Source organism: Erinaceus europaeus, chromosome 17, assembly GCF_950295315.1.
Source record: "Erinaceus europaeus chromosome 17, mEriEur2.1, whole genome shotgun sequence".
In the NCBI taxonomy this organism is placed as follows: domain Eukaryota; kingdom Metazoa; phylum Chordata; class Mammalia; order Eulipotyphla; family Erinaceidae; genus Erinaceus; species Erinaceus europaeus.
The window spans coordinates 76,666,841-76,681,324 of NC_080178.1; the positions used below are offsets into that span (position 1 = coordinate 76,666,841).

Here is a 14,484-nt window from a genome sequence, read left to right on the forward strand (position 1 = left end):
ATTTTCAGAGTTAACCCAATTGTCAAATAGTTTGGTTATAGCAATAAATATCTGTTGCCTTCTTAAACCCTAAGACAGCAGGAACCTTCCCCTTTCTCTATAAAGCCCATACCTCCCTGGAGTCTCTAGGGTGGGGCTCACTTTCCTGCATACTTCAAGTCAAACCAACTGATCCTGCATCTGCTGATCCTAACCTAACCAATGCAACCGGTACCACCTCAGCATGCTTCACTTCGGACTGTGTCCAGATGTCAGGCATGGAATGTCAACATCCAGCTTCATTACTGGGGTGAGACCTTTCCTAGCTCATAGGACTCCTTAATTCCATTTCAGTACTTCTAACAAAGCCTCAAAACCTAGATATAGACCAGGTCCCATGACATAGGGCATATGTTCACATGTACCCATAAATTAGGGCAAAATATATACCTGACAGCAAAAGTACACGATAGTCTGCAGTGAGTCAAGAAATGCAGCAAGTAAAAAAATGTAAAAAAAAAAGACACCATAAAGTACCTAACAAAATAGTTTCTACTTAGAGCTGGATACCCTCTCCTCATTTACTTCCTATTACACTTCCCTCAAGCACTCCAAGGCTAACCTTATCAAAGCAGGGACTGCAAAAGCTGAATAAGGGCAAGAGACTGGCACACTTTAATGATGACTCTTTAGTCACTATCAGGCCACCCCATCAGCTGGGCCCCTAATCGGTGAGTCCTGAGATTCCCACACAGACCTGATGGGCCTAGACCTCTAACAGATCCCTCTTTCCACTGTTACTGGTCACCTCCATCAGGAACAACATAATGGACCCCTCTGTGGGCCCCTATAGGACCTTGCCCTCAGTGTGGATCAACAATGGTAGAGACTGTTCCATTTTCTGAAGGGAGGTTGGATAACATACTCTACCTACCACCCAAAGAAGAAGAGTCCTGAAATTGGTACAACCTGGAATCTTCCTACTTGTGACCACAGAATGTGAGCTCAGACCTACAGGGATGCAGAGGTCACACAGGCTCCTGTGCTGACTATGGGCCCCAGATCAAATCGAGGGGGTTACAGTTAACAGTATGTATATACTTTTCCCATATTTGAGAGCTACTCTCTTCCCTGATCCAGCTTTCTAGTCTTTTTTCCAGCTATGACACCATCTCCCGAGACTATAACTTGGGTCCACCTGCATATCAGATGGCAGGCTCAGACAAAAACTAATAAAGTTATGATCCCCTTGAAATATACCTGAAATAGACCTGCGAGATTTTTCTAAAACAGACCCCAAATCTTCATCTGCAATATTCTTGCCTTTAGGCTCATGATTTAGTCGATTTGTTTGGCTTTCTAGCTTAACTCTTTTTCAGCTGCAAGGTTCCAGATGCTACCAGGATGCCAACCTGACTCCTTGGGTTGGCAACCCACCAATGTGTCCTGCAGCCCACTTCCCAGAGATCTGCCCCCCTAGGGAAAGAGGCAGGCTGGGAATATGGATCCACTTGCCAACACCAGGTTCAGTGGGGAAGCAGTTAACAGAAGCCAGACCTTCCACCTTCTGTACCCCATAATGATCCTGGGTCCATACTGCTGGAGAAATAAAAGAATAGAAAAACTATCAAGGGAGAGGATAGGAAGTCAAGTTTTCATTTATAGGCTTTAAAACACACATCCCCCCACTTTAAATATTTGAGAAAAGTTCTGAGTACACCCTGGACTGCTCAGCTCTGGATTATGGTGGTCCTGGGGATTGAACCTGGGACCTCAGGGCCCAAGACATGAAAATATTGTTTGCGTTAACTATTATACCGTCTCCCTCACCCACTTTGAAAACACCTCATCTGATTGTCTCAGAATGGGGTCGTTGCAGACAAGTTTTTTGAGAATAAGTTACCCTCTCATCCTATCACCCCCCCCTTGCCATTGTCATGGTTTTTAGGTCAAGCTAAGCACTGCTCTTGGTTGTTTGTTTGTTTGTTTGTTTTCTTTACATAGAAGGTAGAAGACAGGAAGAGGAAGGAGGAACCACAGCACTGCCTCACCATCACTTGTGCAGCTGTTCTGTGCAAAAGCCAGGGGCTTGGACCCAGGCCTTGGAGACGGTGCTGTGGTTTCTGTAGGGCGGGCTGTCACCCACCCATGCCCCCACATTTATGTTTTAATCCAGGGAAACATATTTAAAGGTAACTGTCAGCAGTTTCCAGGATTTTTAAAATGATTTTGTATATTTTTATTTATTCCCTTTATTAAAAATTTATTTATAAAAAGGAAACACTACACCATAGGATAAGAGGGGTACAGCTCCACACACTTCCCACCACCAGACCTCTGTATCCCCTCCCCTCCCACATTCTGTATTTCTCTCTCTCACAGAGTGTTACCATTTGGAAAACCACCCAGGAAGTTGCTTCCTGTCCTCTTGGGCTGTGGGCTCAGTAGGGTGTCACAGGACAGGCGTTTGCTAGTGAACTACAGTGGGCTTGGTGAAAAAGGTTTATTAGTGGAACAGTGGGTGAAGGTTAGAAAGAGGGCAACAGCGAGGTAGGAAATACAGTCCAAGTAATGTGGGCAGGTGCTCTAGGAGGAAACTGGAGAGATTGAAAACTAGTTGGATTTTTGTCCTGTGCTCCCCTCGAGGGTCCTTGTTGCAGGTTGTACTGACCTCACTCAACAATTTACCTGTAACTCCGCTGCCGTGGCTCAAGGTCAGTGGGCAGTATGTGACTTGCAGAGCCTCTGGCACTCTCTCTCTGATGATCAAACTGGGCTCCAGGTGACCCTGGCGGCAGGTGTGCCCTAGCTCACATCTCCCTGTGTGGTTCCCGACAACAGGGAGACATGTCTGTCTCTCTCACAGTTCTGGAGGCTGGAAGGCTGGAGTCAGTGAGAGCAGATCTGCTTTGATTCTGATGAGTTTGGTTGTGTTTTTTTTTTTCCCCTTTTTTTTCAAGTTGCTCCGAGTTTACTTCCTGTTGTGTTCTCTCACGCAGGATGCAATGACCTTACATACCCAGTAGCTGATGGTTATCTGCTTTGCAGGTCTTCCTCTTGTTTTTTTCAAATTTTTGAGGAGGAATGTGGTGAGCTAAACTCAGTGCAGTGCTTCTCCTGTGGGTCACGTGTGTATTCATGTGGGTCAGGTGTGTCCCACGCGGTGGACTACACTGCATAGTACTGAGAACTCTTCCTAGAAAGAGGACAGTAGGCAACCTACTATATGCCCATTAATCACACACACACACACACACACCCCACTTTAATCTGGAAATGGTTACAGCGTTTGATCCAGAGGATTACTGCATTACTGTCTGTCTCTTGCCAAAGCATAATTGTAGGCAGGGGGGACCTGGCACCGACAAGCTCTGTCATGCTGGTTTCCGGAACCATCTACTGTCCTGGCAGTCCATTAAGCGTCCCGAATCTCCCACAGTGTGGGGGGTCTGGCAGTTGGAAGCTATAATCTGTCTGTCTGTCACTCTGCTCTCCCTCCACCTCTTGGCTAGGTCTTTTCTTTCACGATCAAGATGTAATTGGCAGACGATATTAACACCCAGCATACAACATCGTGATTCACTCTGTGAAATGGTGGCTAGAAGAGGTCTTAGTAACACACCCGTCACCACACATACTGTTTCCTTATGACGGGAATTTAAGACTTACTCTTAGTAATGCTGCCACCTTCAAATAGTAAGTTATCAACTATAGTCAATAGGATGCTGTGTGTTACGTCCTCAAAACTTACTTTAAAACTGCAAGTTTGTACCTTTTGACTATCTTTGCCTGTCCATCCCTACCTTCCTGCTTCTGACACCAGTCTGTTCATTAGACCTCTGAATTATGATTGGGCCTTTTAGATTCTTGTTAATTAGTGAGATCATACAGGATTAGACTTTGGCTTTGACTTACTTCACTTAGCACAGTGCCTGTAAGGTCTTTCCATGTTGCAAGTGTCAAGATACCCTTTATTTATTTATTTTAAAAATATTTATCTATTCCCTTTTGTTGCCCATGTTGTCTTACTGTTGTAGTTATTATTGATGGTGTTATTGATGTCGTCATTGTCGGATAAGACAGAAGGAAATGGAGAGCGGAGGGGAAAACAGACGGGGAGAGAAAGACATCTGCAGACCTGTTTCACTGCCTGTGAAGTGACTCCCCTGCAGGTGGGGAGCCGGGGGCTCGAACTGGGATCCTTACGCTGGTCCTTTCACTCTGCGCCACCTGCACTTAACCTGCTGCGCTACTGCCCGATTCCCAAGATACCCTTTTTATGACTGAATAATATCCCATTATCTTTACAGAACTTTTTTAAAAAGAACATTTTCTTTATTCATCTCTGAATGTACATTTAGGTTGTTTCTGTATCCTGTGTATGGGGAAAGTTTTGAGTTAATGTCTTCTTTGCCTTCAAATAATTACCATGATATTCTTTTATATTTTTGATAAACTTTCATACTGTTTTCCAGAGGTTATTTATTTCCTTTTTTGTTGCCCTTTTTATTGTTGTTATAGCTATTGTTGGTGTTGTTGTTGTTGGATAGGACAGAGAGAAATGGAGAGAGGAGGGGAAGACAGAGAGGGGGAGAGAAAGGCAGACACCTGCAGACCTGCTTCACCGCCTGTGAAGCGACTCCCCTGCAGGTGGGGAGCCGGGGGCTCGAACCTTACGCCGATCCCTGCGCTTTGTGCCACGTGTGCTTAACTCGCTGCACTACCGACGGACTCCTTTGTGGAGTTTCTGAAGCCTTTTATATTCCCACCAACACTGCACAGGCATCGCTGTCTCCACATCCTTGCCGACAACGGGTTCACGTCTGATAATGGCTATTCTAACAGGTACAAAATCATATTTCATGGTGGCTTTTATTTACATTTTCCATTTTGGTGATACATACATCTGTTGGCTTTTGTATGTTTTCTTTGAATGGGAAAAGGCCCATTTAGATTCTCAGCCCCTTCCCTTTTTTCTTTCTTTCTTTTTTTTTTTTAATTCCATTAGTGTTATTGCTGGGGCTTAGTGCCTGCGCTAAGAATCCACCACTCCTGGCGGCCATTGTTCTTTCTACTTTTCTTAGATGGGACAGAGAATGAGAGAGGACAGGAAGACCTGCTTCACTCACTTGTGAAGTGTCCCCATTGCAGGTGGAGAGCAGGGTTCGAGCTGTGTCCTTGCTCACGGTAACATGTGCTTAACCAGATGCACCACCGCCCAGCCCCTTCTCAGCCCATCTTAATCAGATTGTTTTGGTGTTGAATCCTAAGAATATCGGTTTTAGCTATTTGATACAATTTGCAGATATTTTCTCCCTATTTAGCCTTCATTTTTGATGACTTCCTTCCCCATGCAGAAACTTTTCCCCAATTTTTTACTGACGTAACATTACATTGTAGCATGTTGTAGAATCTTTTTATGTTGAACTGCTTGACTTTTTTTCCTGCTTTTTGAGTCAAATCCAAAAAATGTATCACCATACTGATGCCAGAGTTTACCATCTGTGCTTTTTTTTTTTCTAGGACTCTCATGACTCAGATCTTATGTTCACTTTTTTCATCCATTTGAGGTAAATTTTGTATATGGAACAAGATAGTGGTCTAGTTTTCCCACTACTTAAAAAGATGATTCTTTCCTCATAATATATTCATATATATATTTTTCATAAATCACTTGACCATATGTACATGGATCTATTCCTGACCCTGTTGTAGAAAATTTTAATTTGAACTTTTGGCTCATTATCTTATCAGTCCTTCCTTTCTTTTACTATCTCATTTATTCTGGATAGATAGAGACAGATAAATTGAAAGGGGGAAAAAGAGGGAGTGAAGGAGGAAGGCAGAGAGAAAAAGACGTGAATCACTGCTTCACAGCTCAAGAAACTTCCCTTTGCAGGTGAGGACAAAGGACGTGGAGTCCCCATGCATTGTGGCACGTGTGCTATACTGGAATGTGCCACTGTCTGGCCCTGAGCCTTTCCGTACTTTTTAAAACTATGTATTTTGTTTTACTTTAAACGAGAGGAGAGAAAGTGAGACATGTACTGAAAGCTACAGAGAGAAAGACCAAGGCGTTGCTCAACCTTGGTTTATGGTGGTGTGTAGGATTGAACCTGGGACTCTGGAGCTTCAGGCCCGAGTCTTTTTGTGTCACTGTTATGCTACCCGCCCCGAGTGCTTTCTTCTGGTATAAACTTTTCATGCTGGAAACTTCCCGTCAGGTTCAGGTGCCTTCTTCTTTTTTTTTTGCTGCATCTCATACGTTTTACTTATTTGTAGGAGAGAGATAGCAGAGCTTTGCCTCCTCTCACTGCTGTTGAGGGGGACGGAACTCAGAGCCTTTGACCTGCGTCCTTACCTGCTGAAGCTACCTCCCCAATCTCCGTGTCTTGTAAAGTTTGGAAGGTGGATGACTGTTTAGTTGCCATTCGTTTCTACTTGCATTACATTGATTAGTGATTTACAAGATTATAGGATAACGGGTATAACTCCACATGTCACCCCCATGGTAACCACCATAATTCTCCAGAGATCAACATTTGCATTGAATTTTTATTATGAATTCTCTGACTCTGAAATTAATTCAGTATTTAGAAGTACTGCTGTACTGTTACCATGCACATAGTTTGCAAAGGGTTAGTTTTTTTTTTTTCCTCCAGGGTTATTGCTGGGCTCGGTGCCTGCACCTTAAATCCACCGCTCCTGGAAGCCATTCCCCCCCCCCTTTTTGTTGCCCTAGTTGTTGCAGCCTCGTCGCGGTTATTATTGCCATTGTTGATGTTGTTTTGTTGTTGAATAGGACAGAGAGAAATGGAGAGAGGAGGGGAAGACAGAGAGGGGGAGAGAAAGACAGACACCTGCAGACCTGCTTCACCGCCTGTGAAGCGACTCCCCTGCAGGTGGGGAGCTGGGGCTGGAACGGGGATCCTTAGCTGGTCCCTGCGCTTTGCGCCACATGCGCTTAACCCGCTGCACCACCGCCCAACCCCCAGGGTTAGTATTTTTAAAAATATTCTGTTGCCTTGTGGCAATATATTGTTTGAAGCATATTGAGTCACACTATATACCTATGTAAGTGGTCAATTTTCAGGATCTTTTTAATGTTCAAGAAAAGGACCTTTTATTGGCTTTTGAACTCATGAATCTGCTTAGTTACTGAGTATTAAGTCCCACTCAGGTTTCAATATGTCAACTTGTTCTGAGTTCTACCAACTTTGTATATATATATATATATTTGAGTCTATTTGATAAATCCAAGACTATTTTCCTCATGAATTTTCTCCTGCAAAACAAGAGTTAATATGCATGCTTACCTTAAAGGTATAAAATGTAATCATAAATCACTTAAGGACAGTGCCAGCCATGGTCCAGGAGGTGGCACAGTGGATAAAGTGTTAAGACTCTCAAGCATGAGGTCCTGAGTATAATCCCTGGCAGCACATGTACCAGAGTGATGTCTGGTTCTTTCCATCTCTTCTCTTTCTCCTCCTATCTTTCCCATTAATAAAGAAAAGGACAGTGCCAGACACATTGAGCATTTAAAAAATATTTTAAATTATTTATTGACTAGAGACAAATTGAGGGAAGGGGAGATTGAGAGGGAAAGAGAGAAACACACGCAGTCCTGCGCCACCACTTGTGAAGTTTTCCCCCTGCACGTGGGGACTGAGGGCTTGAACTGGGGTCTTTGTGCCCTGTAATGTGTGCACTCAACCCGGAGCGCCACTGCCTGGCCCCAACACACTTGAGTATTTTTGTTGGTTTGTTTTTACCAGAGCACTATTCAGCGCTGACTTATGGTGGTATGGGGCACTGAACCTGGGACTTTGGTGCCTTAGACATTAGTCTCGTGCATAACTATTAAGCTACTTAACCACCCACACACTGAATATTAAACAGTAAATTAAAAAAAAAATTTAATATTTATTTTCCCTTTTTTTGCCCTTGTTTTATTGTTGTAGTTATTATTGATGTTGTTGTTGTTGGATAGGACAGAGAGAAATGGAGAGAGGAGGGGAAGACAGAGAGGGGGAGAGAAAGACAGACACCTGCAGACCTGCCTCACCGCCTGTGAAGCGACTCCCCTGAAGGTGGGGAGCCAGGGGCTCGAACCAGGATCCTTACACCTGTCCTTGTGCTTCACACCACGTGCGCTTAACCCACTGTACTACCGCCCGACTCCCTAAATTTTTTTTGATTCAAATGAGTGATCTTTTTTCCACTGTTAATTGCTTTCCCCGGTTTTTTTTTTTTTAATATTCCCTTTTGTTGCCCTTGTTGCTTTATTGTTGTAGTTATTATTATTGTTATTGATGTTGTCATTGTTGGATAGGACAGAGAGAAATGGAGAGAGGAGGGGAAGAGAAAGATATCTGTAGACCTGCATCACCACTTGTGAAGATCTTTATGTCGGTCCTTGCGCTTTGCGCCACCTGCGCTTAACCCACTGCGCTTAGCCCCCTGCACTACCACCCGACTCCCTTTCCCGCTTTTATTCTACTATTCCTCATAGGGGTTTTTTTTTCCCCCAGAGGTTTTAAACTTTATATCAGGAAAGTGAACCGGCATGAATGACATACAGTAGAGAAGCATGTGGAACCTCCTTCAAACCAGCATGGCTGACCCACTGGATTTTTGTTTTTTTAATTCCTACATGGGAATGTTGCCTTCAAAGTTCTGATGGTCACTATTTTTGGACTGGCAACCTTTATGTTTACCTTTTTACTTCTACATGTCTCGTATGTATTGGTAGTTTTACATGTGTTTTCCCCCAACTCTGTTTCATTATTGAATGATTCCTTCCCATCCCTGCATTTAATCGTGCAGGTGTACACTTCATTTCTATAATCTGAGTAGTTTCTCAGTTTTATTATATACACATAATCATATTTTTAAAAAGATTAAGTGGGGGGAAGGGGCAGAACCAGAGAACCATGCTGGTACTCAAACTCGGGGCTCAAACTCTCAACTTAAGTTGAAAAGAGTTGAACACTTAAGTTGAAAAGAGTTGAACACTTTTGCCATTCGTGTCACCTGGGCCACCTCTGGGGCCACACAGAATAACATTTTGAAAGTCACCATCACCCCTGTAAGCACTGCCGCTGTCTAATCACCAGTACAAAAAAAATTCTGCACCTCCCATCTCAAGTCTGTTCATGCTCCCGTTAGGAGATCGAGAACGTTTTCTGTGTCCGACGTTACCTCTTCTATTCGCTGCTGTGTGCTCTTCAACCCTCATGAGCGTGACTTCATCCTCTCACACTTGTCCTTCCCTCTAGGAATAACCTTTACGTGACGTGATCTTTTACAAGTGGCCTTCAGTGATTCTCCTTTCTCCCTCCTTCCCTCTGGCGCCGTGTTAAAGCCACTCAGAATCTCTTGCTGATTCCAGCAGGAGCGGTGTCTCCACGTGTCCTTCATCTCTCTGATCCAACTCACAACTCGAGTTCTCAGCATAAAAGTGACCTGCCTCTGGGCAGCTGTCCAGACTAGTCGTCACCCTCACACAGCCAGAGCTGCTTGGATTAGCTTCAGAACAAACTTTTCATTTCTTTTTGTGAAATGTGTTCCTCTTCGCTGATGTAATCTAGAGGGAGAGGAAATTTCTGACGACTTAAGCAATTGCGAAATTTCCAGGATTATTGCAGAAATAAGTAGGAAAAAACAACTCTAGCACTAGTAAAGTAAGTGAAGAATACCTTTCTCCAAATCATGAAATAAATGAAAGATATACTTATATGGCAAAAAAATGTTCAGTACTTAGAAATACTCTTCAAGCTGTCACTTTGAGCAGCAAATTCATGATGATAATTATCATAAAAACGACTCTTAGTAACAACCAGAATAGTCTCTGTAGTGTGAGTCATAGCAAGTCTCAAGTAAAATTTCATTAAATAGAGCTTTTAGCTCTTAGTATACTCTCAATATTAATTTTTCAAGATTCAGTTCTCACATTCCTTTAAATTTAAGCTTCACTACATACACCTTTTGCCATTTGGGGCTATTTTAGTGTTTGCAAATGATTTAGCATAGGTTAAGTGAGTTGTCAGTATTTTTTAAAAATTTATTCCCTTTTGTTGCCCTTGTTATTTTTTTAGTTATTGTTGCTGTTATTGATGTTGTTGTTGTTGGATAGGACAGAGAAATGGAGACAGGAGGGGAAGACAGAGGGGGAGAGAAAGATAGACACCTGCAGACCTGCTTCACCGCCTGTGAAGCGACTCCCCTGCAGGTGGGGAGCCAGGGGCTTGAACCGGGATCCTTACGCCGGTCCTTGCGCTTTACGCCACGTGCGCTTAACCCGCTGCCCTGCCACCTGACTCCCTTATTTATTTATTTTTAACCAGAGTACTTACTGCTCAGCTCTGGCTTACGGTGGTTCTAGGGGCTGTACCTGGGATCTCGGGGACACCAGGTGTGAGTTTTTGCGTAACCATTACTCTGTTCCCTTCATTTTTAAGGGGGGGAGCCTCCTTTTGATAAACCAAAAACAGACACTAATCGGTCCCAAGACAGAATGTCAACAGAGTGTGGAGACGAGTCTCGTGGACATGGACATAGTGAATTTCTACACACACTTGATGTACTTTGCAGGAGAGAAAACAGCGGCAGAGAAATCCTTCTGCAGGATGCCGGGCCTACTGCCAAGAAGTAAAAGCACAGAATATACACATGAAGTGCAAACTCAGTAAATCAGTTAAGATTTTACTCGTTAGTAATGGGGAACCAGTCTACACATAATGGCAATTATAGTGAAAGTGGCAGGAAGGGACTCGGAATGTGTCTAATAAATTAAGCTTACTCACTCAATAGTACAATCCTATACAAGACAAAAACTCCTCTAACTCTTTTTAAATTTTTTTAAATATTTATTTACTTTCCCTTTTGTTGCCCTTGTTTTTTATTGTTGTTGTAGTTATTATTATTGTTGTTATTTATGTCATTGTTAGATAGGACAGAGAGAAATGGAGCGAGGAGGGGAAGACAGAGGGGGAGAGAAAGACAGACACCGGCAGACCTGCTTCACCGCTTGTGAAGCGACTCCTTTGTAGGTGGGGAGCTGGGGGCTCGAACCAGGATCCCTACTATGGTCCTTGTGCCACCTGCACTTAATCCACTGCACTACTGCCCAACTCCCTTCAGATACTTCTTAGAAGTAGGGTATATATCTGAACTCAAAGTAACAAAATCTTGTAAATATGGTCCATTTTCTTTGCAAGTATCTTAATGTAGTTCTTTAACAATGTACTTTTGTGTGAAATGATCTGCTAAAATACTTAGATTCATTATATAAAATTTAAGTCTTCACACCATTCATTTTATCTCAGAAGTCAAGCAGTGGGGCTCTAAGTAGTCACAAGTCATTTTAGTCATGAAGGGTTGAGGCAGAAGGAATGACAGAAAGATGAGCATGGACTTCCCAGGAAGTAAGTAAATACATGACACACAGGCTATTGGATCTCGAGATAAACAAGCGTTTCTACACTGATTCAATCTATGTGTCCTTTCGAGCTTCACACTGTTTTTCTTTTTCTCATTTCTGACAGAATTTATTTTATTATAATTAGTCTCACAGCTGAAAAACAATGCTTATTTTTCATAAAAGGTGTTTATTAGGATTTTTTTTTCTCACAAGCCTATGCTGTCGATAGTAATGAAAGTTAAAAAATATTAATCCTGACCAAGAGTAAAAATAGCAACAGTTTTGACTAAAGAATAAAGTCTTTCACTATTAAACCTGAATAGCTTTAAAATTTAGCCATGGACTATGAAGTCTGTAAGAGTAGACGCAGACTTCCAGTGTCCACGACAAACCTGAATACCCGGGCAGACATAAAACAAATGTTGTAGATGACAGACAACAGTAAGAAGCGGCAGGAATCGGTGCACCTGAATTTAAGTCAACGAAGGTCACTCGGTCCTCTCCGGATGCGCCCCACTGGGAGAACTGCCCTGAACAGTGTGGTGCAGTGAGCGGGTCCTCCAAGAAGCAGCGCTGGGAGCCCTCTGTAGTCACACACCAGCCTTTCCCCTCAAAGCATTTCAAAGACTCTTAGAAAAGATCACTTTGGAATTATAATAGGAACTTTTTTTTTTTTTTTTAATGAAAACAAGGTCCTGGCCCGCTATGGAAAGTAGATTGTGACTTGAGTTTCTGAGTTACAGTTAACCCCCGTGAGACGTAGCTTACCTAGCAAAGTGGTGCTATGGGGAGGCATTCACGCAGCAGGGGAGGCAGTAAGTCGAGAGTCTGAAATAGGAGTTAGCGGAAGCCAAACTCTAAGAAAACGTGGCTAGTTGGTGGGGTGAAAGTGCTCAGGAGCGGATCCTCTCAGTAGTAAGGCCTGTCCACCCACCCTGGACGGTCAGTTCAGAGTCAGCGCAGCGAGCGTCCGGCCAAGGGCTTCTTTGGAGTGAAGGACGACGCTTCACTCACAGTCTCTCTTCCTCTTCATCCGCTTCTTCAATGACCTGAATGTCATCCACTTGAGGTAAGGGGGAGCCGTCCGCCTGCAGCTTGCTCCCATCAGCTTGACATTTCTCTTCTTGATCTATGATGTCCTTCCAGATCTTATGGTTTTCTGTGAGGTGGTGCATCAGCTGGCAAAATATTCGCCGTCTGCCTCTCCTTCTTTGTGGTTCTGTGAAATGTAAAGCAAGTATTTTAAACAGAGCCATGTGATTTACTCACTCATTCAAATATGTAACTGGATGGCTGTTTTATTTCAGGCATTTATCCGAGTCCTGGGGGGGTGGTGGTAATATTAAGCAGTAAAAAAATAAAAAAAGATTCCTGTGCTCTGGAGATTCCATCATAGTGGAAAGAGTCAGATACGACATCCACTGTGACACGGTGTTGACAGTGTGGGAATCACCTGCCTAGTGTGCTGTCATGTTTGCAGCCACACAACCCCGGTTCAAGTGTGGGCCTGCTGCCCTGGTGAAAGTGCTGTGGCCTTAGTCACTCTGTCTCTGAAACAAAATGTCAACTCAGAGTGCTGAAGCTCCAATGACAAAAACAACAACAAAAACAAAGCCAACAAAACAAAACAAAAACAACAACAACAAAAAAAAACCCCAAGCAACTGTGGACTTAAAAAAACAGAAACAGGACTAGAGTACATGAGGTAGGGCGGAGGTAGAGACCAGAATGGTATTCAAATTTAAAATAACAAATAAGAATGTGAAATTAAAAAAAACAGCTTAAAAATAAATTAGCATGAAAGCAGCAAGAGAACCAGAGAGTCACTCTGCTACATGTGACCTTACACTTTAAACCCAAAGAGAACCAGAGAGTCACTCTGCTACATGTGACCTTACACTTTAAACCCAAAGCACCAGCCGCTGTGCCACCTCCTGGGCAGTGGAGAGGAAAAAGAAAAGACCCCCAAATATCCCACTTTTATTTATTTATTTTTAGAGGTTTATGTATTGAGTTAGAAACAAGATTTCCGTCTAGAAAAATTTTCAAATGGCCATCAACTTCTGTAAACTGACGGACGGTAATGACAGGACACTTCACCAGTCCTGGATACAGCTTGGTGGGGAGGCTCACCGCAGGTTTCTGTTTGACTTATAATAGCATGCTTAGAAAACACACACACACACACACACACACACACACACACACACACAATGTATTTTGAATTCTACTCTCAACTGCAAACGACATTTTCATTTATTAACAAACTTTTTTATTTACAGTCACAAAAGTGACACGGTCTTTTTCTCTCCCATTCTTCTGCTTATGTCTTTTGCCTTCTCATGTCCCTTGCGTCTGGTCACACAAGTGCTTAGTGTCAGAAAAACCCTCGCTGGTCAAGGAATATGTATTTGTCGCTTCCAAATACTTCATTCTGCAAGTCTTAAAGGGGCCTAATTAGCAGGCTACTTCAGAAGCTGTCCAGCTGTCTAGCAGGCTGGGAGACGGTCTGACAAGGATGAGGTGAAGGACTAGCCAATAGAAGCCAGCCTCTCACACATGCTCAGAGCTGCTGGCAGCCCGCCGGAGGACACGTCGAGAGGGGCGGCTTTAGCTAAGAGGCTGCTTGTGTGACAGCATTAGTGTGGCACCCGGCACACAGCAACCACTTGACAAGCACTTGAACAGAACACTGCTCTAGTTTGCTCACTCAAGCACCTGAGTCTGGGCCACGGAGACCAACAGGCAAACCTAATTTAAATGAACACCTGCAGTTACTAGCATCCAAGAGATTACAGGATCTCTATATTCTTACTAGGATTTAGATTATCTTCTTCATCCTCAGAATCTAGTTCTTCCCCATCTTCCTCGTAACAGCTCTCAGTGTCATTGTCATCTTCTGCTTCTATCCACTGGCCAGGCAGCAAGCCGGCAGCATCATAGGAGTTACACAGGGGACCCACTATGTGGGTGATAAAAGATTCCTGGAGTTTTGCCAGCTGAGGAGAAGAACGATCCATGAAGGGACTGATGGGCAGGCCAAGATTTGCTTCTTCATCTCCCTGATGATTTTAAACAGA

At 43.4% G+C, this 14,484-nt stretch overlaps 1 protein-coding gene across 2 annotated transcripts in view; it reads right to left on the reverse strand.

Annotated features, from left to right (window-relative positions):
• Positions 1 to 10,666: 10,666 nt before the first annotated feature.
• The window catches only part of PDE3B (phosphodiesterase 3B), a 128,186-nt gene continuing 124,368 nt past the window's right edge, over positions 10,667 to 14,484 (reverse strand). For both annotated transcript variants that reach the window (XM_060177115.1, XM_060177114.1), the window contains exons 15-16: positions 14,220 to 14,466; positions 10,667 to 12,623 (exon numbers count right to left, since the gene is read on the reverse strand). In XM_060177115.1, the coding sequence (XP_060033098.1) occupies positions 12,415 to 12,623; positions 14,220 to 14,466 (456 nt within the window). In that variant the 3' untranslated portion in view covers positions 10,667 to 12,414. The remainder of the gene's footprint in view (positions 12,624 to 14,219; positions 14,467 to 14,484) is intronic.